Consider the following 27009-nt stretch of genomic DNA (forward strand, 5'->3'; position numbering starts at 1 on the left):
CACTGGTGTAGGAAACTGTAAACCAGTAGAAGTCTTCCTATTTTTTTAAAACATCAGCATTAGGAAATATAGTGATGCAAATGTTTCGATTCCACTTGCTTTGGAAAAAGAAAACTAATTAAGAGACACCATTTTTTTTTTTCTGGCAATGAAAAAGAAACCAGGATATAACCAGAAAGCCAAAGGGCAGAACCCAAAGAGAGCCACAGAGAATCCAGGGAGTGGACAGCGGTACGTGCATCGCGTGTTGTTCTTAGCTAAAGGACAGAACCCAAAGACAGCTACAGAGAATCTAGGGAGTGGACAGCGGTACGTGCATCACGAGGTGTTCTTCTACCATGTATTGCAGCAAGTAATTATGTACAGTGATTCAGTTCGATCCGTGCAATCTAGCGTCGGGTTAGAATCAACCGGTGGGGAACCTTCCACTGTAGTCCGTACCGTATAATAACGACTCATTCTGTTCTCATCTTACAAGATCTTTAACGTAGCCTCCATAACTGATGACTCTGATACCTAATTGGCTTCCTCCAACGAACAAATGGAGTCCCATTACGGTGCCATTACTCCTACCGTTTGGCTAGTAATGTCATGGGTCCTTTCCAATGGATTACTATGGGATTCATCTCAAGGGGAGTACTTTGGTAAGTAAGGTTTTCTTATTTTGTTCACATCTCGGGAGTTTGATTAGTCTTTACGAGAAATAGCTATAAAGAATTTACACAGCTGTTCTAAATTGATGGAATAAGACATTCTGTCAAAATTGCCACACAAGTTGTGAATTTGGTTAGGTAGACTCACAACTTCTGGCCAAATGACAAGCCACCTCTTACTCTTTTCAAACCAAAGAACACCGCGATTTCGGCCTACTTCCTGGCTATAATTGCGGGTAGTTGTAATTAATTTAATCACCGGAATCATCTAATCAAGCCGATGTGGCCGAGAGCTCTGTCCAGTCTGAAACTCTGAATTGTAACGATGGCAGCTAACTAAACCGTCTTTTATTATATATCTTTGGAAGCGGACTTGCTAAGTTCTTTTCTCTCTCCAGTCTCAATCTAATTAATATCCAGTTAACGACCAACAAACCAAAACCACACCTATTCCTCCCCACCACATCAGATAGAAAATGCAGTCAGAAATACAGCGCACCATAATTATCAGATGGACAGGATCCAGTAGACCAGTCCAATAGTCACTCGCCACATTACCCCATTGTATTTAAACAATTCAAGATCAAATGAGGATGCCTATTATCCACCGTACATATGCCCTGAGATTTGGACTGATTCATTGGACCTGATCCATGTAATAATTTCTTGTATGTCATGTGATCCACGAGGATCGGTGCTAGAACATCCCTTGCGAACAAATGAACCGATCTACGTCGCCATCTATGGAGACCAGAGTTATCATTATCATTCACTTTCGCTTCCCGTCTCTTCTTGCGGCTCTTCCTCTTTCATGCTTTACAACCTTCGTCCATAAAAAACCTTACAAGAGGAAGCATGATGATGCATGACACCAGAGTGTGTATGGAGTCGACTAAACCAGCCCCCTGAAATAGGCCTTTATATTACAGGCAAATATACATCAAACATGTTCTGTGACTCGAGAAGTGAATTGCAGCTCAAACCAATGGACCAATTTTTTGAATTATGGCGAATTTCATTACTTTTTAGCAGTAATTAATAACACCAGAAGAGAGAACATACACGGCCAGTCAAACTGATGCCAGGAGCCAAAACATCACTAGGGATGATATGGCAATTAGCAGCCATGCGATAAAAGCCAATGCAATGGAGACTTCAAACTTGCCGCATGAGAATTGAGGAATTGATCTGCAGAAGCCTGTATCTCTTGCAAATAAAACTGTTACAGCTGCTGAAGAGCATGCTGCCGCAAGTGATAGAGTTGCTGTTACCTGGATTAGGTGAGATTACTTGCTTCAGTGCCACAAAAATATGAAAAGAGAATTTCTGTATCAGCTCAATTTTCAACATCCCCAGGTGTGAACAACAATTGAGAAGGTATTATGTTGTTTGGTAAGAGCATGAGGTAAATAATTACACCATGATAACCAAAAAAACAGGAAATAATGGATTCACCGAACAGTTTGTTCTACGACTCGTTTGGGTGCTTAGCATGGCAATGGCATTTAGCTCATAGTTTGCTTTCTGCTCACAATTATTATGACAGTAGTTGTCACGATTGGTATTCTGGTGATGTTTTTTCAACAGCTTGCTAGCAGGGATAATTCAGCTGAAACATCTTGACAAATTAATTTTAGAACTGAAAATTAATTAGAAAAAGTAACTGAGAAAGGATATGCTATAGAAAATGCAAAAGAAGCAAAAAAAAAAATGTAGGCATAAGATTGGATCGGCTATGTTCTCATGAAGCCATGAGAAGCACAGACTCACATCTGAACATAAGCCACCCAACAGAAATAATTGATGAAACTTCTTGATGCCTCAGAATGAAAATGAGACCAAATAGATACTTCAGATAGAATCAATTCGGATTCATATGCAACAGTGGCCAAAACAATGCACTCAAACACTACTAGATGAAACAGTGATTACTGTAACAAGATTGCAAGTTTATTTGGGACTTAGGTCTCGCAAAGATAGGAAAAAGCCATTCAGTGCTCAGCTTAAAGGAAATCAATGGTACCTAGGGTGCAAATGGGTCAGGTTGGGTTCTAAAAGTTAGACCTATTCTATTTTCGGGGTCAGGTCTGGGTTTCCTGAATTCTAGCCCGACTCGACCTGACACGATCCATTTGAAACTTGGATAATTTTGGGTTTCCAATCCTATGCCCCGCCCTGCCCCAAACCTGCAAAACTATTCGGGCCCGCAGACCGCAAGCTAAACAGGTCAGCTGGGTGCTAAAGGCCCATCCTCTCCCCTACATTCCATCTCCTTCCTCCTCTTTTCCTCCTTCCCCCTTATGATCCTCTCCATCAATGCGTTGAACCTCCGGTACACCTCCCTCATCCTCTTCCCCAGCCCCTAGAGGTCCAGGTTCGTGCAAAAGCTCTCGAGCCACCTACTTCACCAGCTCTCGAGCCTCCTCGGTCTCCCCTACGGCCCCCGACGATGTCGTGCTGGCCGCCATCCTCGTGACTTCATTGTTCATCATCTTGATTATTTTTGAGCTCATGTCGACGAGCTTACGACGTGCCGACTTGTCAAGAATGGGGCGCAGGAGGTCGAGGAGTTCGACACGGCGGACGAGGCAGAGGAGGTCGACGGTCCAGGCCGAGGAGCTCGGACATGCAGAGGCGCTTCATGAAGCACCAGCAGGGACCGTAAGGAGCGAAGGCGAAGCCGACGGCGTCGTAAGCGAAGTGGCGGGCGGCAACGGTCTGGGGGCGATTGGAGATGGCGGTGTCATGGGTCTTGAAGAGCTCACAGGCGAGTTTAGGGGAGGAGGCAATGACGCAGAGGGTGGAGCCAAGGCGGTAGAGGGTTTGGCGGACAAGGGACCCGAGGAGGTGCAGGTTGTCGATGATCAGGAGGGCCACGGGCCCCGGCGAGAGGGGGCGGCGGCCGGACCGGACCTTGGAGAGGGTGGCAAGGAAAAGGACTGAGGCGTGGGCTATGGCAAGGAGGAAGAAGGCCGGGGAGGTGAAGCCTCCTTGCTCCATTGGTTAACAGACTGATAGAGCGAGAGAAAAGTGAGTAATGACTAATGAGCAAGAGACAGGAATGGCAGGACGGCAATATATCACTAGTGTTAACAGTTTGTCATTAATGTTGGCATGACGTGACAGTGATGGATGAATAGACAAGCCACCAACCCAAGCAAAAGTATAGTCGATGCTTATTAAAAGATTCATTAGGCCCCTCTGACCGGGTTCAGATGAAACAAACAGACCCAAATCGGATCCGAATTTTTTGGGTTGGGGCTGGGTTATACATGGACCCAACCCAACCCGAATGACCCATTGGATCAAAAATTGTAGTCGTGGACCCAACCCGACCCGATTTTCTATTGGGTGGGTCTGGGTCCAAAATTAGGATCCGAACAAGGAACCGGGTTGGATTGGGGTCACTCATGACCCAGTCCGACTCGACCCATTTGCACCCCTAATGGAACCTGAAACGAGCCGAATAATTTCATATTATCCAATTATGTTGGATGCCTAAGGTTATTCTAGCTACCCCACTATGTATTTTATACCATGTTACTGAAACACAAACATGCATGACTTCTTGTCTTTCCTTTCACATCATTCAATTTTTTTACAACAAATATTACATGTGATGAAACTTGGACAATTCACAGAATTCCCACACATGCTGCTTGAAGAAGTGTTGACTTCAGTATAGTGAAGGGGTAAGAGGACAAAAATAGTTCCAAGTCCTAGATAGAAAAACTGCTTTCATCAAATATTTTGCTGGCACAACAACAATTCATTGATTTGCCAGTGCTGTGTATTCTAAATTAGTTTTTTGAATTGCACACTTTAATATCCCATAAAGTTGGACCACAAGCAACTTGATTTTTTATTGTTTTCCTAAAATATGATGGAGACGGAAAGGCATTATTGGCATGTCATACAATACATAAAATTCATCATGCCATACCATATAAAGCAGAAATATCGCAAAGATTCTTGTAAAATAGGGAGTGTTACAATGAAACTATAGTGACCTTGCACTGTTGCACAGCTTATCTCTCTTATAAAAATCATCGAAAACATTATCTGTGCAAATGGTTGCATTACAGCTGAGAAGTCCTAATTATTCTGTCAAAGAGTTTTAAAATCTCATTTACTTTCATTTAATAAATGAAACTATACCAGACATGTAGCACAGCAAACTGAAAACAAATATGGGACAGAATCATGGTACAGCAGATGTGGCAACATCACTTAGTTGATCAGCTGGACCTAAAGAAAACAAACATTTTAAATACAAGGAGGTGATAGAGATATTATTTTATAATGTATTCCATGATTATGCCCTATAAGCAGATCCTTTAAGCATTTCCCGTCAGACATTTTAGGTTCAACTGCATTTGAGTATGAACTTGCCAAAAACGAAGTGAAAAACCTCAGTGTTCAATTGCATTTGCATATGAACTTGCCATAAATGAAGTGAAAACCTCAGCAGCCTTACGTAAGGATTCATGATATGAGAAACTAAAGCTGATGATACAGAAAAGATGCATAACAAGTGCTTCTGCTACAAATCTTGATGTATAATTTAGGCAAGCAGATAAAACATTAAATTCTAAGAACTAACTAAATTGTGACACATGTAACTAAAATCAGAGTAAAAGGATGAAACATGATTACCCAGTCACCGACCACAAACAAGCTTACTAACACAGGATTATGCAGATCTCTTTTAATCTTTAAGGCATAGATATCAAGACATGCAAGTCCCAAGCTCCATAATGCTTGTAATCCCATAGAAGCGACCAAATAGCTGAATCCAAAGGCATTATCAACAATTCAGTCAAACACAAAAGTCAATATCATCATGATAGTAAGCTTTACAAAGGATGATCTGCAAATTATTTTATTTCATGATGTCATGCCTGAATCATAAAATATGATTGCACAGAGCTAACCTAGGAATATCAGGTAATAAATTTCCCTTTTTGTTATACTATGCTAGTTAATTTGCTATAAGTACAAACTAGAAACAAATAATCCATATGCCGACTGCTTTAAACAAGTTCAGTACAATCTAGTCTTGCTGATCATTTAAGACCATAATCAGATTTTTTCCCCATCTTTTGGTAGACAGTAATGCATTATGGAACAAGGAGTAGCTCTTCCCCAATAACCCTAACCCACAAACCCAGGTGAAGACGGGGTTTGATCCCAAGTCATTTACAACACCTATCGACAACTTTAACCACTTGGTAAGCTGGCATCGTTATAGTAATCAGAAATGGAGTTCAAGAATCATGTTCATTTTTAATATCTGGAATGGAATGAGTTTATCGATTAAGCATTATAAATCAGACTTTAGTAAGGGTGTGGATAAGAATTTCTTCCATTGATCATGACTGGAAGCAGGAAGCACCAATTCTCCTAATTTGATTTTCTTGAAGATACATTGTTGCATGTAAAGAAATAATATGATAATATATATGTGCATAGCTGGACTACACTCTTTCACGTTAACTCCTTGAATCTATGATAGACCATCCAAATTCAAGATTCAAACCATTGAACATGATTTACACTAAAAAAAAACCTACAAACCACAATTTATGTTTTTTGGTGGTCTCTTACCTGATCATCATGTAGGAGTCAAAATGGACGGTTTTAATAACATGATACTATATTTTACTATGACTTAATCATCAAAACCTAGTGAATTTAAATCTACTCATATTTTAAGATGTCTAGATCATAATCTATAAAATGGATTTTCAATTTTTGTGCCCTATCATGTGCTTTATCATACTAATGTAATTGATACTGTTCATTTTGGTATACGTTAGAGACCACCAAAATATATGAGCTTTGGTATATAGGCATTTTTCTTGTAGCGTAGATGACATTTAATGATTGGAATTTCAATTTGGATGGCCTATCATTGATTTTAAAATCGTTAACTCCTTTTACAAGTATAGATAGGTAGGCATATACGAGTCTTGCTTCTGTACCTTATATTTTTTCTGTGTCATCGATACATCATAATTAAGGGCTAAGATTGTAACTTAGGACTAGTCAGTACCTTATCTATGACTAGAGGTACCAGTTGATAGAAGGATTCCCAGTGTAATTATGTGGAAAATTGAAGCCCATCCTTTATCTCTCCCTACAAGATCATTATCTCTTCCTTCTTTATCCAATATTCAATATCACCGCCGTTCAATGGTTGAGGTTTCTTTTGGTATTCTTTTTGCTGATTAGAACCACTGATTCCCATATCCACATGCTACCACCTTCTCTTTCTTCTCATCTTTGTGCATCATTCTCCTTTCTCTTATTTCTTCTTTTTATCTATCTCTTCCCCAGACTCAACACTTGCTCAGAATCCCACCTCTGATCTGGTTTTGATGGCTATTGTGCATGGGTAATTTTTTTTCCCACATTTGTGTGAGGAGGAGGGTAGAGAGAGAGGTGGAAGGACGGGCAGTGGATAGGGAAGTGTAAAGATATGGAGGTAAGAATCAGGGGACTGCAGTGACTGGTAGATGAATAGGGGTGAGGAGAGAGAACAAGGAGGAAGGGTGGTTTAGGAAGATGAGAAGGAGATAGAGGCTATCCGAACAAGGGGGAAGGGGTTTTAGGTGAGGGAGTAGAGAGAAAGGGAGCCTAGGTGGGGTGGGCATTCACGTACAAGATGGCCAAAATCACAACCAGCTGAACCAATAACTCCCTCTGTTACCCAATTTACCCTTCGTTCATTGATAGCTGAGATTCAATATTTCAAAATATTACCTGCATACTCCTTCTCCATTCTAACTTCATGCATAAGAAGCAGCATTCTGGGACAATAACCATCCTCCAGTCAGAATTAGGTCTACAATGTAGCTTTCCTGGTGCAAAAAATATATGATGCCCATTCTTCTCGTCTTAGCAACATGGCCATTCTCAACTCTAACCTTCTTCAAATGGACTAGCATATTAGGAAGGTACCATCCTATGTAAATATCCAATCTTTCCAACAACATGCATAATCCTTGAAAAATGATCTCCAAACTTTATGCCTTTTTTAGCAGAAAATTTAGTGAAAGCCACAATCACCTCCACACACGCCAATAGTATAAGCATTGACCAACCTATTTCCCATGATCTGCCAAGTGATGGGGCATAACCCAATCATCTTCAAGTACATATATGCAAGCGTCATTCTGTCTCAACCCCCCAAGGCAGAGAATAAATTGTAACACCAATGTTTCCATCATTTACAAAAGTTTTACTTTTTAACTCATAAACCTACCCAGAAGACCATCACATTGTTAGGTCCATGCCTAAAAACCCTCTCTGATAGTAACTGGACTTCTAAAATCAGCAATGTAATTCAAAAACGGTACTCTTATCATATGTCAAAGATAATTCAATAAATAAGAAGCTTGACAATATGCAATCAGTTTGATATCTCAACCGAAAGAGACCATAAAATATAACAAAACAAAGTAAATAAACCTGGACTTGCATGAGATTAAGCTCAGTGTACAATATAACAAAATTATAATAGAATTAAGCATCTGAGCTCCCATATCACTCAACAAGATATTAGATGAGAAACATAGTTCAAAGGCTACCAAATTAAAAAGGGACCCTGGGAATCGATCATACCAGAAAGCGGTATAGTTGGAGAACCCTAGAGCGGAGACCATAATCCCAATCGAAGCGCCGGCGAAGGCACACTGCCCGATCCTCAGCACCAACCCAGTCCAAGTGCCTGGGCTCCCCACCACCACCTTCATCTCCTCCTCCTCCTCCTCCTCCTTGAAGAACCCTGGATTCCACCAAAATCCCTAGATTTCTTCAATACCGCCTCCCATTGCTGGATCTACATACCAATCCTCGCAGCCCTCCGCGCCTGACGGCCAATTCCACGCTACTTTTTCTCGGATTTCTTCTTCAAAACCCTCGATTCTTTCTTCAGATTCGATGATCGATGTCGGAATTCTCGAACTGAAAAAAAAAAGCCTAATAAATGGACTGTGATTAGTTTCTCTTCGAATATAAGAAACGAATAATGTTCCCCCCTCTCTCCTCCTCTCTAACACGCAAGTAAGCGCGGAGAAAGGTCCATTCCGACGCATAAAATTTCTATACGGGAGTAACCGGCCATCGGGATCCCGGAGGCGATCACATTGCGTCGTAATGGGGAAGAGGTGACGCTGTAAATAGGCGGTTGGAACGTTCAGGGGATGATATCGACGGTGGATCTGAATCCGCACGGGAATTCCATATGAAAGTGGTTGGAAGGTAGCATTGCTGCAACCGAGCACTGCAATATTAGGACAATGTCTAAATTATACTTTTATGCCACTATCACGGATAATAAAAGCAAGAAGAATATTATAAGAATAAAGATTAGTGGCTTGATTAATAGATATACCTTAAGCTATTGGACATTGCCAGTGGTCCAACCTGACCATTGTCTATAGGTTAAGATATAGTGCAGCAGAAAACTAGTTTCAATTAGATACATATGTTGGAAATTATTTAGATAAAAATTATCCAATCATCTTCGAACTTTAAAATCCTAACCCTAATGAAATAAGAATTTTTCATCTATTAAAAAAACTCAAAGTATTAAGTATTCATCTCTGTATTTTTTTTTCTCTAATTCGATGTTTTTTTCCTAAATTTTATCTGATTTAAATATTAGAGGCCCTCCGTTCCGGCAATCTTCATTATTCTTTTTTTTTTCGTTATGTGCCATTATTATATTGGATTTTGGGCGTCTAGGATGCCATAAGCTAAGATGTCATTCAAGTGCTTGCTTATCGAATTAATTAATGCTGGGTGGTGACATTTAAGATCAAAAGCAGTTGAAGGAGGTTGGAATCCGGTCAAAAGGTGAAATACTTGGGAACCTGGTGTATCTTTTTTACTATTTATTTTTTCTTTGACGCATATGGATGCATGTTCGCGTGCATTATATTTTATTCGATTGCCTTCCACCTTCCGCAATTCGATGAGTATATAATTTCTGAACTCGCGGCAACATCGTACCGTTTCTTGCCTCTTTTCTTGAACCCTAGACCTTTGATGGCCTACTGGAAACAGAAATATATACGACAAGCGCCGGTCCATTGTATATAATTTTTTTATAAATATTTTTCTAATATCTGCTTAAAATTTATATTTACTTTTACACTTTACTTTTCACAAATACCTCTAATATACTAATTCTTCTAACACCATTAATAAAAATCATATTTATTATAATTAAAAATAAAAATAAATTTTAAAATTATTTTTTTTGTCCCATGGCAATCGTCTTATAAATTTTTTTATTTTTTTTTTTGCATATCTACCTATCAAGAATATTTTAGTTATTTTAATTTAAAACCGTTAATTATTTAACGGTGTTAGATAGCATGAGTACTTATGCAAAAATAAGGATAAAAAAAAGAGTATGATAGCCAAATAAGTGTTTTATGAGAGTATACATACAATTATTAATTTTCGCAGAATATTCGTACAAAATTCGATATTTAGTTATTTTAATTTAAAACCGTTAATTATTTAACGGTATTAGATAGCATGAGTACTTATGCAAAAATAAGGATAAAAAAAAGAGTATGATAGCCAAATAAATGTTTTATGAGGATATACATACAATTATCAATTTTTGCAGAATATTCGTACAAAATTCAATATTTAAAAAAGTATTTGTGCAAAAAAATCCTTGTATATATCATATATGAGTATAATTATTTATATGTCGGTCAGCTGTATATTAAGCTGAGAAACAGAGTAGAAGCATTGCTTGATGTTAACATGCGCAATTAATAATTAGTTTTTCTTTTGTAACTTTGGACGTAAGAATGTTACTGTGTTAAGCTCTTACATAGATTTCTGTGGACTGAAATTTGTATTAGCAACCTTTGGTGAAAGGAAGAAGGCCCAAATAAGTGGAAACGACACATTAGTGGTCTGGCGTTCCGTTTCCCTTCTGTTCCGCGACTTATTCCCTGCGCTTGAAAATCAAATTCTGTTTTGTGGTTTTAATGATCTAATTTCTTGTAATATTTATTATTTTGTAGCACAAATATTAGTTGGGCACCTAATCTCCTGTTGTTATTCCCGACCTAGGGGAAATTCCAAGTAAAACAAAATTTTCTCTAGAAAAAATAGGGGAAAAAAAGAGTGTCCCAAAAAGGCAATACCATTGAAACATAAAGCAGAAGGATCCTGTGCACTACAATTGCATTGCATGAAAATAGAAGCATCATCGAGCAGACAAATGCAAGTCGAAAGTTTATCAAGTCTGTCAAAAAAAAAACATCTCACTGCAACTCCACGCATCAAGGTGTTCACATCATCTCTTTTAGTTTCACCCACTCTTATCTGTACAATATATGCAGCATACAGGATGGGGCTAAGGGGCATTGCTGTCAAAGTCATCTGGTAACAAGTCAAAAACATACTTAGTCATCAATGAAGCTCAGATGTACTAGTTCATAGAGTAAAATTGTACATTTTCTAGACAATATTTCGCAGATAAAATTCCAAATAGATCATGAAGAACATTTTTGCATATTGGATCATATCAAAGTAAAATTGGATTTCTTGAGTTTGGGATATTCCTGATGAATTCAAAAGATTTCATTAAAATCTCTGCACTTGACCTCTAACAGAGAGTCCAAGACATGGAGTGAACAACATGATCATGCAAATATTTTGCAATGCCTTGGATGCAGCTCAGTAGCAACATTGATGGCAAGGAGATATATTGCAACAGTTTGAGGTAATTCAGAATTTACTGTTCCTAACATCATAAATGCGATCAAGAGGCCAACTTATTTGGAACAAATGGTTTATATACTCAAATAATATTATAAAAAATTTATACTGTAGTGGGTAGGGAGTAATAATGCCAAAAGTATGCAAGCTTAATAACATTATGAAAATAAAATGCCCTTAATCATGATGTGATACCTACCTGAAAAATGGTGTTTGCACAAATTCAGCAGCAGTATGGAACTCCCTTTAGTATTTCATACAGGAACAAATGATGACATAATTCAATCTACATTACATGCATCATGGGAGTCTGGAGCTTACCTGTACATGCTGCTATCAAATATGCTGCATGGCAAGATACCCCTGGACATACAACCTCACACGAAGAAAAAAATTTTGATGAAGAGCGCTAGAGCAAATTGCAACAACAAGGCACTAACAATTAAAACCATCAGATCACTCCCGTCTGTATAAGCCTTTAAGTTTAGTGCAACGAACCAAGATGATGCAGCACCAGCAAGAATTATGACGATCCATCGGACGATCTCAACAGGAGCAACCAATAACAACTGAAATATCAGTTAAGAGAATTCATAATTAGCTGATGAGAAATTGATCATTTTCCTACATTGGAAATAATTTTTACAGTACAACTGGTTTTATGCATAATTAGGATTGCAGTTGCTCTGCAAAATGAGCATAATTTTGTACATTTCCACCATATCTGTTCATCAAACATACACTTAATGATATATAGATATATAGCTATGGCAATACAGTACAATGGAGTAGGGGAAAAATGCTTGCATTTGTCATCCTAAACATTGTCAATGGATTTGAATCAATCTAATCCATCAGATTTAGAATTCATGTCATGGAGCGGCAGGAACCCAATTATTATTGTTGGACAGCCTGGTCTAACTTCCAGATCAAATATCATGGTTCTAGGCAGTGAAAAATTAATAGCTAACAATTGCAAGGAAGTTCCTAGTTCCTAGTGTGATGTTTATCTTATTTAGGGCCTATTTGGTTGAGTGAAGTGGAAGAAAGTCACCTTCAAAGTGACTTTTGTCCACTTTGGGCATTTCACTCTGTAAGTGAAAGATGTAAGGCACTTGGCCACTAAAGTAACTTTCATCCAAAATAATGAGAAAAGGGGGTGAAGTGACTTTAAGCCATCCAGGTTCCATAATCACTTGAAAGCATCATGAGTATAGCCTCCCCCCCTCCCAAAAAACAAAAAAAGGCCTTCTTTTCCTCTAAACCCGCATCATTTTTAGGATGGCTTTTGGACTAACAGTAAGTGCTCATTCATTTAAATAAATCAACAAACAAGTAACTCAACTTGGATGATGAGTCTGCAAGCAAAAGAAAGATTTGAACAGTAAGCATCAATAAGAGACATAAGACACGTATCAAGAAACTTACAGAACTTGGTAGAAAGATGAACAGCGAGTAACCCCACATACACCAGAGACGTATGAGGCTTGCATTACATCCAACATACTGAAGCAAGAAGTAAAATGCAACTGGCACAGCAAGTGCATAACCATATATGACACATGCTGCCCAATCTACATAAGTGACGTCAAAGTTCCATACAATATCTGGTTCATTTCTTTTGCGCATAAGATAAGTTGCACAGTTTCCAAGGGCAGCAAGCATGAATACCAATGTAGTAGAGATCCAAACGGGGCCATACCTATAAATAATCATGTAAGCCACACAAAAACTTGAAAAAGGGGGGAAATATAAATATTTTTCTGCTATTAAATAAGTGCATTAGAATTCATTATATCGGTCGCTGTCGACCAGCAAAGGACAGATCGACTCAATGACCAGGTCAAATAGGCAATGTTTAATTGCAGAGCAACGAGGGAAAAAAAGATGATTTCAATTATTGAAAAATATGGAACAATGATCTAGGAGAAAATGCAGCCATATGCTAGTTAAAGAGGATTACAAGAAGCTAAGCACAGGTGAGAGTGGAAGGAAGTGGAATAAAACACTCTCAATCATTTAAAATGTGACTAGACTAAGACAAAGTTTTTCTACAAATGCATGCTCAACAGACAATTAACTTTCTAAAGAAGAATGAGTTAACATTTTAATAAGGCAATACTGTCTGATAATCAAAGAGTTAGAGAAATGACGTATATACACAGATTAATTTAATCATTGCATCACAACATGAACCCAAATTTCAATAGCTTCATCAAAGCATATTCAGCAGTAAAAATAAAAATGTCCCTATAACCGAAAAAAAAAAAGCTCATTGTCTACATTTGGATGCCGAAAAGCTCACTGGGGGTAGATAGATTTGATGATTAATAACCACCCCAAAATCGTCTAACCACCCTAAAAGTTGTCTGCTATTTGATTGGCATTCCAATGGTGGGACAAGTTGTGCAAAAAGTGAAAAAGTAAAGAGAGAGAAGAGAAAGCTCTAGCGGTTAACTTTATTTCACCCTCCCCCATAAGATAAATTTAACCAAGTTAAGTGGCTTTTGGGGGCATTGACCGAATAACTTTAACCCCCCAAAGCATTTGTCTGGTTAAACTGATAACCTGCCCTTAACCAGCAACCAAACACCCCCTAAGGGATTACTTTCAGGACAAAAGTAAAAAAACAGTGAGAATTTAAGCCAAAATAGCCCAGAGATCAACATGCGTACCATGTAGAAGGGAAAATAATAACACAATGACATTTAACGCATAAGCACAGGGTTATGTTTACTTTAATTAATTCTCAGCACATATAGATTTATGAGAATAGACTTCATATACTTGCAATAAATAAAGACAGCATGAGAATACGAAACAAATACAAGCACTTCAAATGTGACAGGATAGATAACCTAATTTTCATTTGCTTGACAGACAATAGAGATCTAACTTCTGCAACTGATCATGCAGTTCATCCAACATAATATATGGGGAAACAGATACCACAGCAGCCAGCTCACACTGCTGATTATAAAGTGTCAGCTCAGTAAAGGAGGAGATATAAATCAGGGAGAATTTAAGTCAAATTTACCAACCCAGATCAGGGAAGGAGCCTGAGGGTAGTACTAGTAATAACAGCAGTTAATATGTAGGCATCAAATATGTATGATCAAACCTGACAATTTCTTGAAACACAGTTTTGACAGGACAAACTTAAAATGCTCATAAATAGACAAGGATATGGTAATAAAAAAAATTGAGATATTTAAGCTTTGGTTAATATATATTATAGACATTGACAACATGATTTCCTAAGTATAAACAATTTTTGTATGAGCACAAAATAAATCTCATATCCAGATATACACAAGAGTCTTAAAAATACTGGCTTCTATTTCAATATATATTATGAAAAATACACAGTAGTAGAAGGGGAGAACACGTACAAATAGGGGAGAACTGTACATAAAAAAACTGCTTCAAAGGAAAAACATCATCAATGGTAAATTGTAAATCATACACAAGTCGGTAACAATTACAGGGGAGAGTAACTCACAGATCAGGATTGCCATCGATCTTCCTTGTAAAATCATTCATGGGATACACTGAAGTAATGAGTCTATCTACCACAATATCACTATCGACATTGAAATATGGGGTGTACGATGAAATGCTACATGCTCCTTTCCAACTGCTTGTGGTTTGCTCATCTCCACCTGCATCGACAGAAAAATGTTCTATATAAACAAGCATAGATAGTAAAGAAAGTCGCAACAGATATAAACGAGCAGGTACAAGAACATACGACCTTGTTTCAAATCATAATTAATACTGCAACATATTTTGGATAACAGCATGTGATACATCTTTTCCATACCTAAACACATTACAAGATTGAAAATGGACATATGATAAAAGGGCATGCATACGTAGCTGTAGAATATACCTGCTTTTGTACGCCCTTAGTAGGTGTAGAAATGTATTTCTCAAAAAACCAAAAAAAAGTTGGTGCAGAAATACTGCACCTGAATCCACATTAAGATTCATGCCAAAAGTAGTTTCCAAGAACACAAATAGAAGTCTTTGAAGAAAGCACAAATCAAGAACGCAACCCCAATTCTGGCAACAAGTTTCAGCTCTTGCTTCAACATGTCCAGAAACTAAAATTCTGATGATCAAAACTTGATAGTTGTACAGTGACCACTTTCTGTTCTCAGCTATCTTCCCTTCTCATGGTAGGGACATTCATCAGACACCCTATTGTGGTAGGAACCCTCCTTAGACATTCTCTTGACGTAGGGAACCTCTGCCAGGTGCCCTTCATCATTTTTTCCGCTCAATTTTTAGCAGTATAGACTAAATTCGCAACCTCAAGTTCCAGAAACAAACACTGCAAACTCACCACTTTAGACTTCATATATTTCAAATATATTTCAAACATAGGATGAGGCATCATCTTGAAGAAGATGATAAAGGTTATTTAAAGAAGTTCTAGCAGTAAGTATAACATGTCAACGGTTATAGAGAAGCTAGGTTTCAACAACAAGCACAAACAATTCCAGGATTGAATCAGGCATGATGCAAATTCTAAACAAACCCGAGGCACCCATAATAATTTGGCCTTAGTCGATAATAGAAAATAATCCATGTGACTGTTATCCATCAAACTGATCATCAATACTAGTAATAAAAAGAAATGAGATAATTGACTAAAGATTTGCAGGTCTCGTCACAACAGTTCCCAACTTTCCAGGCCCAATCCAGCCATTACACATGATATTTGAACAAAACTGTTTAAAAGCATGCATACCATATGGACTCCCAGGGGCTTGATAGCCTCCATTAGCAGGCGGAGAGTTTTGCAAGTTGGCAGTTGAGGCTGCATATATGACCAAACCGAGTCAAAAATTGAATTAAAAAAAAACAGAAACTGTTATTTAGATTTCCCTCGCTAAAATTAAACGGCAAAAATATGCATAATTAGTTCATAAAAAAAGGCATTATTACATTCACGAGCAGCGCCTCCTGTTTTATCTTCAGCTGCCACGGCCTGCACGCAAATTCAATTTCGATCAATGCTGATTCAAGATTTATAGGAAAGAAGACCAGTTCATATGAACAAGATGGGAGGCGCAAGAATGATTTCTTTCGGTTTCTGAGAAAATACTACTAAAGAAGATCAAATAGAATATGTAAGAAACGAGGGAGAAGATCAAATCCAACAAAGAATAAAGACGAAAAGTTCTTGAAAAAGAAGAAAGCGAAGAAAAGATCATACCACCATGTGATTAGAAGAATCCATGTTCTTCTTGAAAAGGAAAATCAGCGAAGAAATCAAGCAAAGAGAAGGAAAACAAGGGGGGGAAGAGGGGCAGAGGCGTACGGGAACGGAGCCGAGCAAATGGCTGGTAGGGAGGCTCGTGTAATCTTCTTCCATGGCGGAGTAATCTCAGCAAAAGAGAAGCAGAATCAACGTTGTCTATAGATCACCATTTCCGAGCCGAATCGGAGGCCTTTCCTTCCTCCCGAGCGATATCTTTCAACCGGAAGAAGCGCCAAACCGGGTTTTCTAATGCATCATACCCTTGGTAGGTGATTCATGGAAGGCTTTATTGCCAATTTCATCACTGACGGTTTGCAATAAACCGGAACGGGGTACGTTAAAGCCTTAAAGGGTAACCAACAGGTACGGCCCCAAGTATTTTTCCCCTCCCCTCGCTTTCCTCTCCCAATTCCAAGCGAAAACCCTAGCCTCGATATCACCCCACCGACCCCTTCTTTCAGACTGGGATTCTCTCCCGTGCTGCGTACGAGTTGGTTGAGCCGGACCTAAGATGGGGTACCGTGTGGTGAGGCTAGGAAACTTCATTGAAAGCTAGAATTTTGGGAACGAGGACTGGGATGTGTAAAAAGGTTATCACCTATTTGCGGCCCATTCCTATTCATCTGAGACAGTGGTCGGATCATTCATGCCTATCGAGAGACCAACAATACTGCTCATTGAATTACCTTCTTTGAAGCTCAGAATTTTTTTTGAAAGGATCATGTGTTTATTCTCTTTTTTTTTCGACAACTTTTTTTTTTAATTTTGTTAGCTACACTTGTACATGTTTATTGTGGGTCGTCGTCCTATCAAAAAAAAAAAAAAAATTCCCTAGCGGAAGGCAAAACATTGTGGGCAAAAATACAATTTGATGTGGACATATACTTAAATAAAAAGTGTGAAATGGTTTTTTTTTCCACATGGAAAGCGAGGGATGGAATATATACAATATTAAGAGGAGCTTTTGTATGTGAAATAATATGTGATTGGCAAACAAAATTTTATTATATAGCAAAAATATGCAGGCAGCTAATATAGTACTCCCTAGTATTTAAATACCACATGGATGTGATCGTTACACCAGCTCTAATTTTTATCTTTTCTTTAACAAACTTGTTTCCCTTTCATCTCCATCCCAACCATCTCCAACCACTATTCCATTTTTATTTTTTATTACTAGCCTTTTGTTGATGTCGATACAATACCAAGACTTGCAGCAAATTCACAAACAAATGTAGCAAGATACGATGAGAATTATCAAAAAACTAGAATGATTTCATAAGATGCATTGTAGGAGGTGAAAAACGGAACTCTTTTTATCTTTTATGAGTTAATGCAGAGTATCCCAATTCTCTCATCGTCGGGTGCGTATTTAACTCATTTGTAGCAAAATGCAGCCATATTGCACTACAACAATGAGAGGAAAAATATATTTAACGCACACGAGATCATTTATAAAGCATATCCAAGTTCGAGAACTATTATTATTCTTGAGGGGTTGTTTGGAAACTCGAACAAGCAGCAAAAGAGGCATTATCCAATTACGATCACGACAAATAGGAATCCTGTGAGAGGGATAGACTGTGATAGCTCAGGAACCAAACAACTAATCCATAGATGTTCTTTGAAAATAATATTCTCTGAAATTAATTCCATTAGTAAAATAGTGAGGATGGAATGAGTGTAGGAATCAATTATTCTTTTTTAAGGGATATAGCAAATCATCTTTTCAATAATTTTGCAATATCCCAAAATATTAGAAAAAACCGATCCGATTCTGATTCCTTGGCTCCCCCCAAACTCCTCCGAATTTACTCTCATTCCCATATATTTTTAAAAATTGAAGGCTTGCTAGAAAGATTTTATAGGCCCGATAAAATTTTCTAGTATCCAAACATCCTCTTATAGATTTTATTAGGAAAGTGAAAATCTCCATTTTCAATCCAACATTATTGCCTTCTTTTTATTACTTATCTCTTTTTTTCATCATTACATATAGCATTAGAGCTCGGCATGTAACTTCATTCGTGAGTCACTTTTTTTTTGCAGTAATTAGCATTCTATCCCAAAAATAACAATGTGCCTCTCACTCTTAATAACATGAGCGCATACAACATCCAAATCAAATTGCAATTCTTTTTTTGTGTTTACACGTATTAGACTTTAGTTGCAATAATGCCGATACTCATAAATGTGACTCCACATCTTTCTCCCTCTACTTGCCCTCCCCTCTGCCGCTTTGGTGATTATAACTCTATCGTCAAGTGACTCTAATTTTATCTATATTTTTATTGTATTTTTATGATAGTTCCTGCGCTTTATCTATTGTAGCATGTATTTTTGGATACCTATGAAATATATTTTTTTCCATGCAGACCAATGAAAATGTGGACCCATCATATCAATAAGTTAACTTTTTATTTTTATTATCATATTTTTAACTATCACTAGGTTACTGTTCAGATTACAGATCTACCTCCCACATAACTGAATGATAAGAGGAGATCCAGCCTTATTCATTAAATGACAGTGAAACTAGAAGCTAGCAATTAGTTTTCTTATGTTTCCCTCATTTTAGCTTTTCATCTTTATTTTTTTATCAGTATTTCATGAGATTCCACGGGAGAGATGACTTGGGAGATGGTGTTAAAAACACTACCTGTTGTTATGAGAAAAAAATGCCTTACAAGTCCAAAACATGAAAATCATTAGTTATTAGTTCATAGATATTATGATTAAGGAACAGCCAATGAGGAATTTGAGCCCAACAATTAAGAAATCACTCAATTAATCTGGAATTATTCCAGAAAAAAAAGCTGTCTTATAAGAAAGTATATTATAACATATGGAATTAATCTGAAATAACTTATTATAAAGCAATTTATTCATCCATAGCTTTTGATATGTCAATGATATGATTAAATGTGATTTAATGGGGGAAATGAAATGCAGGGTATGTTGGTGATTATCATATGGACCAAATATTTTATTTTATTTTATTTTATTTTTTTTTGACTACAGCGAATGATTCATACAATACTTATACGGATATATCCAATAAAATTAAAAAACAAAATATTGCAGAGCTCTCGAGGCAGCTCTCCATCTTTTGCCCATGGGGTGCTAGTTTTTTTTAATGCCGAGCATTTGCAAAATCTTCGTCCGCTCTCTTTTGATGATTTTTATTGGCTATCTTTGGTGTCAGTTCCCCCTTAAAGGGACATGTCTAGAATGTGATTCCTTTTTGTTTTTTTTTTGAGAGGAGCTTGGAATGTGATTCCCCGTTTATGAGATATGAGATGTTTTAGGCACTCAAAAAAATTCAATTTTACTTTGAAGAGAATTTTTTTATTTATTTTCTAGGAGTGCTTGGAGATCTGTGCTATGAGCGACTCAACGGTCGATGTCCCGAAGCAAAGAACGATCATTCTCTTGCACCAAAGATACGACCCGAAACCCCACTCCCTACGGAATAAGCTTTTTTTTTTTTTTCCGTAACTCCACTTACCACCTCCACCGCGAGCCCATCCATTCATCTCTTTCCTCCGCTCCCGAAATCTTTATTCATGGCCACCACCACCAGGACTCCGCTACCGCGTCCTCCCGATACGCTACCGGAGATGTCTCCGTCACATTCTCGCCGATACGCCCGAAGCCCCGCCCTCCTCTCCCTTTCCTCCGCTATAAAACCCTTCCCGAAGGTAACGTTTCGCCATCTCCATCTCCTCTCTCTCTTTCAAACACTAGCTCTCCCAAGCTCACACTTTTTCTTCCCTCTCTCTCCTCTCAAAGTTCGAGTTTTCGATTGGGAGGCGTCGCGCGAGCTGCTTCGTCGTCGCGAGATCCGGCACGGCGATGGGGGAACATGCCGTCTCGGATGAGAGGATGCTGGTAGGTGTCGCGCTCCTAGTGGCGCCTGAGTGGATCTTTTTGTTGGAAATTTTTGTTTTCTTGCTTGTTCTTTTCTTGTTATTTGATGATCGAATTGGGACTCAGGTGATGGTTCCGCCGCATCCATTGATCAAGCACTGGATCTCTGTTCTCAGGAACGAGCAGACCCCCTGCGCCATCTTTAGTGAGTAGTTTTCCGCCTTCAAATCTCGTTCTTTTCTTCCTTTGGAGCCGATTACGAAAAAGGAATTGCTTGATTTTTCTAGCAAATATGTCTGGATTCACTGTACAGAGTGATAGCACCAATGAGGGGTAGAAGTTGTTTCTTTACGTAGAATGGACATTTAATTCGAATCTGAAATTTCTTGTGGAAAATCTAGGAGTGGATTATATATCATCTCATTGTTTGCATGCAGAATACTATTCATGACTGATTTTTTTCTCTGTTTCTGTACAATCATAAATTTATTGCAACTTGTGGGTGTCTAATTATGTTTATATGAACTACGAGTAACGAGACTTTATACATTTCAATGGGTAATAGCATATCATTTATTGAAACTGCTATTCATGAAATTTTGTATCTTTGGGAAGAAAAGACTACTATCATCCTTGACTTTGACAGTAATGTTTTAACATTTTTTCATCTATCGTATATTTGATACTGTTGCTGCTAATTTTACGTTTAACGTTGATACATTCTTTTTCAAATGATGCAACATTACTGATTTCTGCATGTAAGTTGATGCAGAGAAATAGCATATAACTGTTAGAACCAAAGGTACTGCATCGTTCGTTTCTGTAATTTCATTTGGCACACCTAAATGTATTTTCTTAATATATATTTGGCACACCTTAATTGTTGTCAACTTGTTATAGAGAGTGCCATGGCAGAACTTGGGAGATTACTCATATACGAAGCTTCAAGAGATTGGTTGGTAAGTATACTTCTCACTCACTTCATACTTTGCATGAAGACTATAGTCCAAGCACATGGTGTGTACTTATCAAGTGAAGAATCCATGATGACTCTAAATCCTCAACCGGGTTTACCCATTCCAGTCATCGGCGTTGATATATTAGCTTTTGCATGCCACCATGACTTATCATGTAAAATTACTGAACAGAAAATGAGTAATGTCTTTTCCACTTCAACAAGAGGCGATTGGCCATTAAATCAACGGTCATCATGGCTAGACTCTCTCATAAAGATCCAAACTGATGTGATATTTCGCAAAAAGACTCTTGCGCACCTTTTGAATCCAAACTTCTTACATGTCGGATGGTCTTACCATTTGCAAGCATCTATTTTAGCAAGTAATATATTATGAGTTCCTTGACCTTCCATCCCCTATCCTTTCTAACAATGCCTATATTTTCAGACACGTTAAATGCTAGTATGGGCATAACTGACATTTAATGTTTTCCTAGTTATGGACTTTGGCAGAGTAATCTAGGGAAGAAATGCTAGTACTTGTTCCCACGCTCAAGTGAGGGCTTAAAGTATCTCATTGGCCTGCTATTGTGTGTTGAACATGTAATTTCAATTACTTGCATGGTCTCCATAATTGTGCAAGTGTTCTTGTCCAATGAATGTTCTTCAGTTTGTCATGGAAGTCTGTTATCACGGGCATCATTCTGAGAGGGACATACATGCAAAGCATGATGCTCTAATTTCTTTTTTTATTGTATTAATATTTTAAAAAAATGTTTGGTAAGTAAACAGCAACTGGACAGCAAGCAACACAAGGAAATTTTCGATTCTGCAGTTGGAATCATAATCATTATCATTATTCTAACTGCTGGAGTGAAGCTTTGTTGTGTTGCTTCAATTGGAAAACATGAATATCTCTTTATTTGGAACAGTACGATCTGCTGGGCTTCTGAGTGACCAGGAGATTGTCCCTGCATTCTGAAGCTGCAATGATTAAACTGAAATTTCAAAAGCCCTCTTTAATATCAATATAATTAAAGATATATTGCTTCTGGATTTTGATTGCTTTGGCATTATACTCTACATTATATCATGGGATGTGGCTGTTTGGGCCTTTATCATACACTAGTTTCTAGATCTCTTGTTCCTCTCTTATTGGTCAGGTGTTAGTAAGCCTAGCAAGAACACAGTTCTCACTGAAAAACACAAATTAAGTACGTGTTGTGCACATGGTTATCTTTTCCAGATCTTTGACAATTGACTTGTTCTCCTTGCAGCCTACAATTACGGGAGAGATCCAGTCACCAATTGGTCCTGCTACTGTTGAATTTATTGATCCACGTGAGCCTGTGGCGGTCTGTTCTCTCTCTCTCTCTCTCTCTTAACTGTGTCTTCGATTTTAGCTAACTTATTAGAAACAAGAATATGGTTGGCTTGTCCCTTATTTTTGAATTATTCCTTGCCATTCATATTTTGTTAATTGAGCATTCTCTTGTGCATGTTTTGTTTTCAAATTAGCAGGTCATTCCCATCTTGAGAGCTGGTCTTGCTCTAGCTGAGCATGCTCCATCAGTTTTGCCAGCAACAAAAACTTACCACCTGGGTAAGGAGAGGTTCCTTTATTTGGATTTGTTTAGGCTCCGAATATTGTGATAGATTGATATATCCTGTGTTAACGTTTATGGCTCTCCAGATTAATGCTCTGTGATACAATTTTGTCATATGCATATTGATCATGATAAACATCCATACTTGCTATTTAGGAATTCTTATGCTGATGACATTGGGTTTTAGGATCTAAGTAAACTGGATTAGATATGGACTCCTTCAAAGTGCCAGCCTTAGTTTTGTTCATTGTTCAGTTATTCTGAAGCAAAGATGGTACTCGCAATATTGGTTTAAATCAAAAAGCTAGTGAAAATCAGCTGACAGTCAACTTGATGGTTATGATGATGGAAATAGTATAAAAACTAAATGTAAAACCTCATTTGTTTCATAGCAGTATTTGATTTATATGTAATGTTTTTGCAAATGAAGGAATGCGCAGGGATGAGGAAACACTACAGCCCTCTGTATATCTGAACAAGTAAGAGCATATCTTCCTTGCCTTTTCTCTTATATTTGTAAAGTTTGAAAATGTTTATATGGGTTATCTTGTTCTAGTGGTGTCACTTGGAAAGTTCAAGGTTTGAAAACCTAGTTACTCGAGTGTACTTATTCATCATACAAGGATAGAGGGCATGGAAGGATTGAAAGTTTCTTTGACTGGGTTCTTTGAATTCACCTTGTAATAAACTCCCTTATTTTTTAAAAAAATTTAGCCTATCAGTGTCTTTCCTTGTTTAACTTTGTGCTGAACTTAAGTTGCATGTTTATTTCTTCCAATTGCTATCAGTTAATTCTTGTTTTCATTTTGTTGATAGGTAAGTTCTTGCTTGCTTTGCTAATTTAATATGATTTCTACCAAAATACCATCACAACAATTTCACAGTTTCCCATTGGTCATAACTCCATTATCCTATTTTGCTGATTGAGGACATATCCTCATTTGCAATGCGCGTATTTGTTTCAATGATGGCATCAGAATATCTTGAAGCTTGACAACTGGTTAGCGTAGAGTTGTCTATTAACTATGCAGGTGATTGAGTAAAACCTTACCCTAGCCCTTGGCCATTGGCCTTTTGTTGGCATACTTCCCTACCTGTGTGAACTTTGTTGTTTTATGCTATCAATGTGAAATTGAATTAAGTGGGGAGACTTAAGTAAAACCTTCATGCAACAGCGTAGCAAGTAGGATGGTAGCTGGGTTGTTTGTCAAAGGACACGAGGAAAGAAGGGAAAGACCTGAAGAAAACCTAATGCAAGTCATGATTCAAGGATTAGGGAAGCTCGGTTGAAGAAATGACATTTTAGGGATAAAGTAAATGGTAAAATAAATGAACAGGGCTTGTTCGTTGTTGATTGATTCATGGTTTTTACTTTGTGATTTATTTATATATGAATTCATTGTTACTTAGATTAAATAGTTTGATGTTCTTCTGTCGTGCAACAATGTCAGGTGTCCTGTACCTTTTTCAGAAAGGGACAGCTGGGTTTTCTTCATCATGTCTGCTTTATTTAGTTATTTATTTTCTGTGTTCCTTAATGCAGTGTAGTAGTATCATTCATTATCCTGACACATTTGGCAGTAGGTGGTTTTGCAAATAATTGAGGTATATGGTATTACTAACTCATAAACTGGGTTCTGGTAGATGATGTATTTATATTCCTTCGCTCATTTACTGCAGCTTGCCGGATAAATTTCCAGAGGGATCTCGTATACTTGTTGTTGACCCTATGCTGGCAACTGGTAAGCTGTTTTCTTATTGATATAGATTCTTCTAAACATTCTGGTTGAAATTTTTGATTGTGGCAATTTGCATTAGAACCATAACAATTTGATTCCAGTTCTCTGTGGAAAAAAGAATTAGAGCCATGAATAACAAGACTTGTAAAATCCATATGGGATCAATTGGTTGAGCCTCCATAAGTTTTGGTCTAATTAAAAATATGTTCCTCATTCATGGCAAACTTTATCAAATTAGAAAAGCAGTTCATTTATTTCCCTTTTACTTTTGATATTTTTTCACTAAATAGAGCAATGAAGCATACATGAACATGCCTGGCTTGATTTAAATGATAGATATTATATCTAAAAGTACATTTTTCTGACCAGAACTTTTATTTGTAGAATAATTATAATGTCAATCAGAGGCAATTACCACTCATAGTTAGAAAATTACATTCGATGAACATTTTGTCAGGATACTGCATTTCATTGTTTTATGATTGTTAGAGAGGCTGGGCTGGCAATGCGCTAATATATTTCAGCTCTTCAAAATCAAGAAATATTTAAGACTATGACAATCTCTTTGGCTGAGGGGTGAAAACTTTTGGAGTTATCATTAAAGGAGAGTGGGAAGGCTCCTATCTTATTGGCAATTTTGAGAATAGTCCTTTTTTTTCAGTGTATACAATTAATCATCAACATGATCATGATCATTATCATTGTAAATCAGTCCTTTCGATCAAAATGGGATCAGATTTGGTGTCTATCCTTTTCTCTAATAATAGTAAATTTAGCCTTTGAAAAAAGGGTATGGAAAATAAAATGGGAAAACTTGCTTGCACCTCTTAGGTGAACCCAGATATGGATTAGTGTCAAAGTTCTTTTCTGTCAACAAAACATCCATAGGAAAATAATATTTTACTTACATGGTGTAGTGATGATATTATTCAATACGGAGTCTAAATTAGTTGGGTTCCATCTCTGAATCCAGCTAGCATATCCATATGTTGATTTACTAAAGACGGATTCCTAGGATTTGGTGCAGAGCTCGTGTAGCGACCTAATAATGCTAACCTTGATGTTTTCCTGAATTGCAGGTGGCACAATAGTTGCAGCTATTGAGTTGTTGAAGGATCGTGGAGTTGACAGCAAGCAAATAAAAATTGTAAGCACACTAAAACATCCTTTCAGGCCACGTCTACGTATTCTATGCATCTTATTTCTTTGTACAAATCACCATCTTCCACTGTAGATATCAGCTGTTGCTGCCCCGCCAGCATTGCAGAAGCTCAGCAAGAGGTTCTTAGGGTAACATGTTTACCTGCTTGTCACACTAATCTGGGCTAGTTGTTTATCGAACTGATGCCGGTTCTGTTTTCAGGCTTCGTGTATATGCAGGAATAATAGACCCAGTTGTGAATGAGAAAGGGTATAGTCCTCTGATCAGTTTATGCATTACAAAGCACGGACCGATGCTCGCGCACACAGCACAAGAAGCAGGCTTCACTCATACACACACAGTATAAAATTTGTCTTTCATTAACATCTTAATATATATGCATTGCCAGGTTCATGGTCCCAGGGTTGGGAGATGCTGGGGACCGCAGCTTTGGTACCTGAAACTTTGCCTGCTCTCGATGTAGCTTCTCTTGTCTTCCCAAACTATCAGAGACTTTGAGCATGGTTTCTGCCAGTTTTTTTAATGCTGAGCATTTGCAAAATCTCTGTCGGCGCTCTTTTGATGATTCTTGTTGGTTATCTTTGGTGTCGGTCGAATTTTTCCCCTCAATCACCTCTTAGAGTGACATGTCTGGAATGTGATTCCTCTTTTTTTTTTTTTTTTTTTTTTTGGAGAGGAGCTTGGTATGTGATTCCCCATTTGGCATTTATGAGATATGAGATGTTTTAGGCACTCAAAAAATTCATAATTTTTCTGGGTAGTGGCGTGCTTGTCACGTGATTCCATTTTAGGTTTTCTTTGTTTTTATTTGGTAAACTATCATTCTAGGCTCTAAGAATAGGTAAGGATGTGTATATAAAGGAAAATCTCCTCGCTATAACTAAGAAAAGTTGGAATAATTGATTGATTAGTGAACATCTAAAGTCAAAGTCACACTCCAGGCAAGAGTACTAGAGATTAGAGGGATGAGGTGTTAGAATTGGGTGCATGCATCATGAA

At 37.7% G+C, this 27009-nt stretch overlaps 3 protein-coding genes across 5 annotated transcripts; 1 reads left to right on the top strand and 2 right to left on the bottom strand.

The window, feature by feature from the left end:
* Positions 1-1157: 1157 nt before the first annotated feature.
* Positions 1158-8917, bottom strand: LOC120103834 (CASP-like protein 5B3). Of its 2 annotated transcripts, XM_039132193.1 has the most exons (4): positions 8280-8917; positions 5310-5442; positions 1716-1924; positions 1158-1558 (listed from the first exon to the last, which is right to left on the bottom strand). In XM_039132193.1, the coding sequence occupies exons 1-3, from the start codon at positions 8408-8410 to the stop codon at positions 1724-1726; spliced, it is 465 nt and encodes a 154-aa protein (XP_038988121.1). In that variant the 5' UTR covers positions 8411-8917; the 3' UTR covers positions 1158-1558; positions 1716-1723. The 2 variants fall into 2 exon arrangements, with proteins under 2 accessions (XP_038988121.1, XP_008777618.1); XM_008779396.4 differs by having other exon boundaries at positions 1221-1924; positions 8280-8916.
* A 1895-nt stretch (positions 8918-10812) lies between these two features.
* LOC103697529 (protein YIPF1 homolog) lies at positions 10813-17106 on the bottom strand. 2 transcript variants are annotated; one of them, XR_003383668.2, is made up of 7 exons: positions 16738-17104; positions 16362-16404; positions 16165-16233; positions 14911-15070; positions 12837-13110; positions 11730-11977; positions 10813-11069 (listed from the first exon to the last, which is right to left on the bottom strand). XR_003383668.2 is itself a non-coding variant. In XM_026801444.2 (6 exons), the coding sequence occupies exons 1-6, from the start codon at positions 16789-16791 to the stop codon at positions 11786-11788; spliced, it is 792 nt and encodes a 263-aa protein (XP_026657245.1). In that variant the 5' UTR covers positions 16792-17106; the 3' UTR covers positions 10813-11785. The 2 variants fall into 2 exon arrangements, 1 of the variants encoding a protein (XP_026657245.1); XM_026801444.2 differs by having other exon boundaries at positions 10813-11977; positions 16738-17106.
* A 3062-nt stretch (positions 17107-20168) lies between these two features.
* On the top strand, positions 20169-26850 carry LOC103697537 (uracil phosphoribosyltransferase-like). The gene is made up of 12 exons (XM_008779417.4): positions 20169-20378; positions 20470-20568; positions 20674-20752; positions 21448-21506; positions 22780-22857; positions 23024-23105; positions 23540-23588; positions 24790-24851; positions 25928-25995; positions 26083-26138; positions 26212-26259; positions 26399-26850. Exons 1-12 carry the CDS (start codon positions 20244-20246, stop codon positions 26448-26450), a joined length of 867 nt encoding a protein of 288 aa, XP_008777639.1. The 5' UTR covers positions 20169-20243; the 3' UTR covers positions 26451-26850.
* The last annotated feature ends 159 nt before the right edge of the window (positions 26851-27009 follow it).

This window comes from Phoenix dactylifera, chromosome 12 (genome assembly GCF_009389715.1).
Source record: "Phoenix dactylifera cultivar Barhee BC4 chromosome 12, palm_55x_up_171113_PBpolish2nd_filt_p, whole genome shotgun sequence".
In the NCBI taxonomy this organism is placed as follows: Eukaryota; Viridiplantae; Streptophyta; class Magnoliopsida; order Arecales; family Arecaceae; genus Phoenix; species Phoenix dactylifera.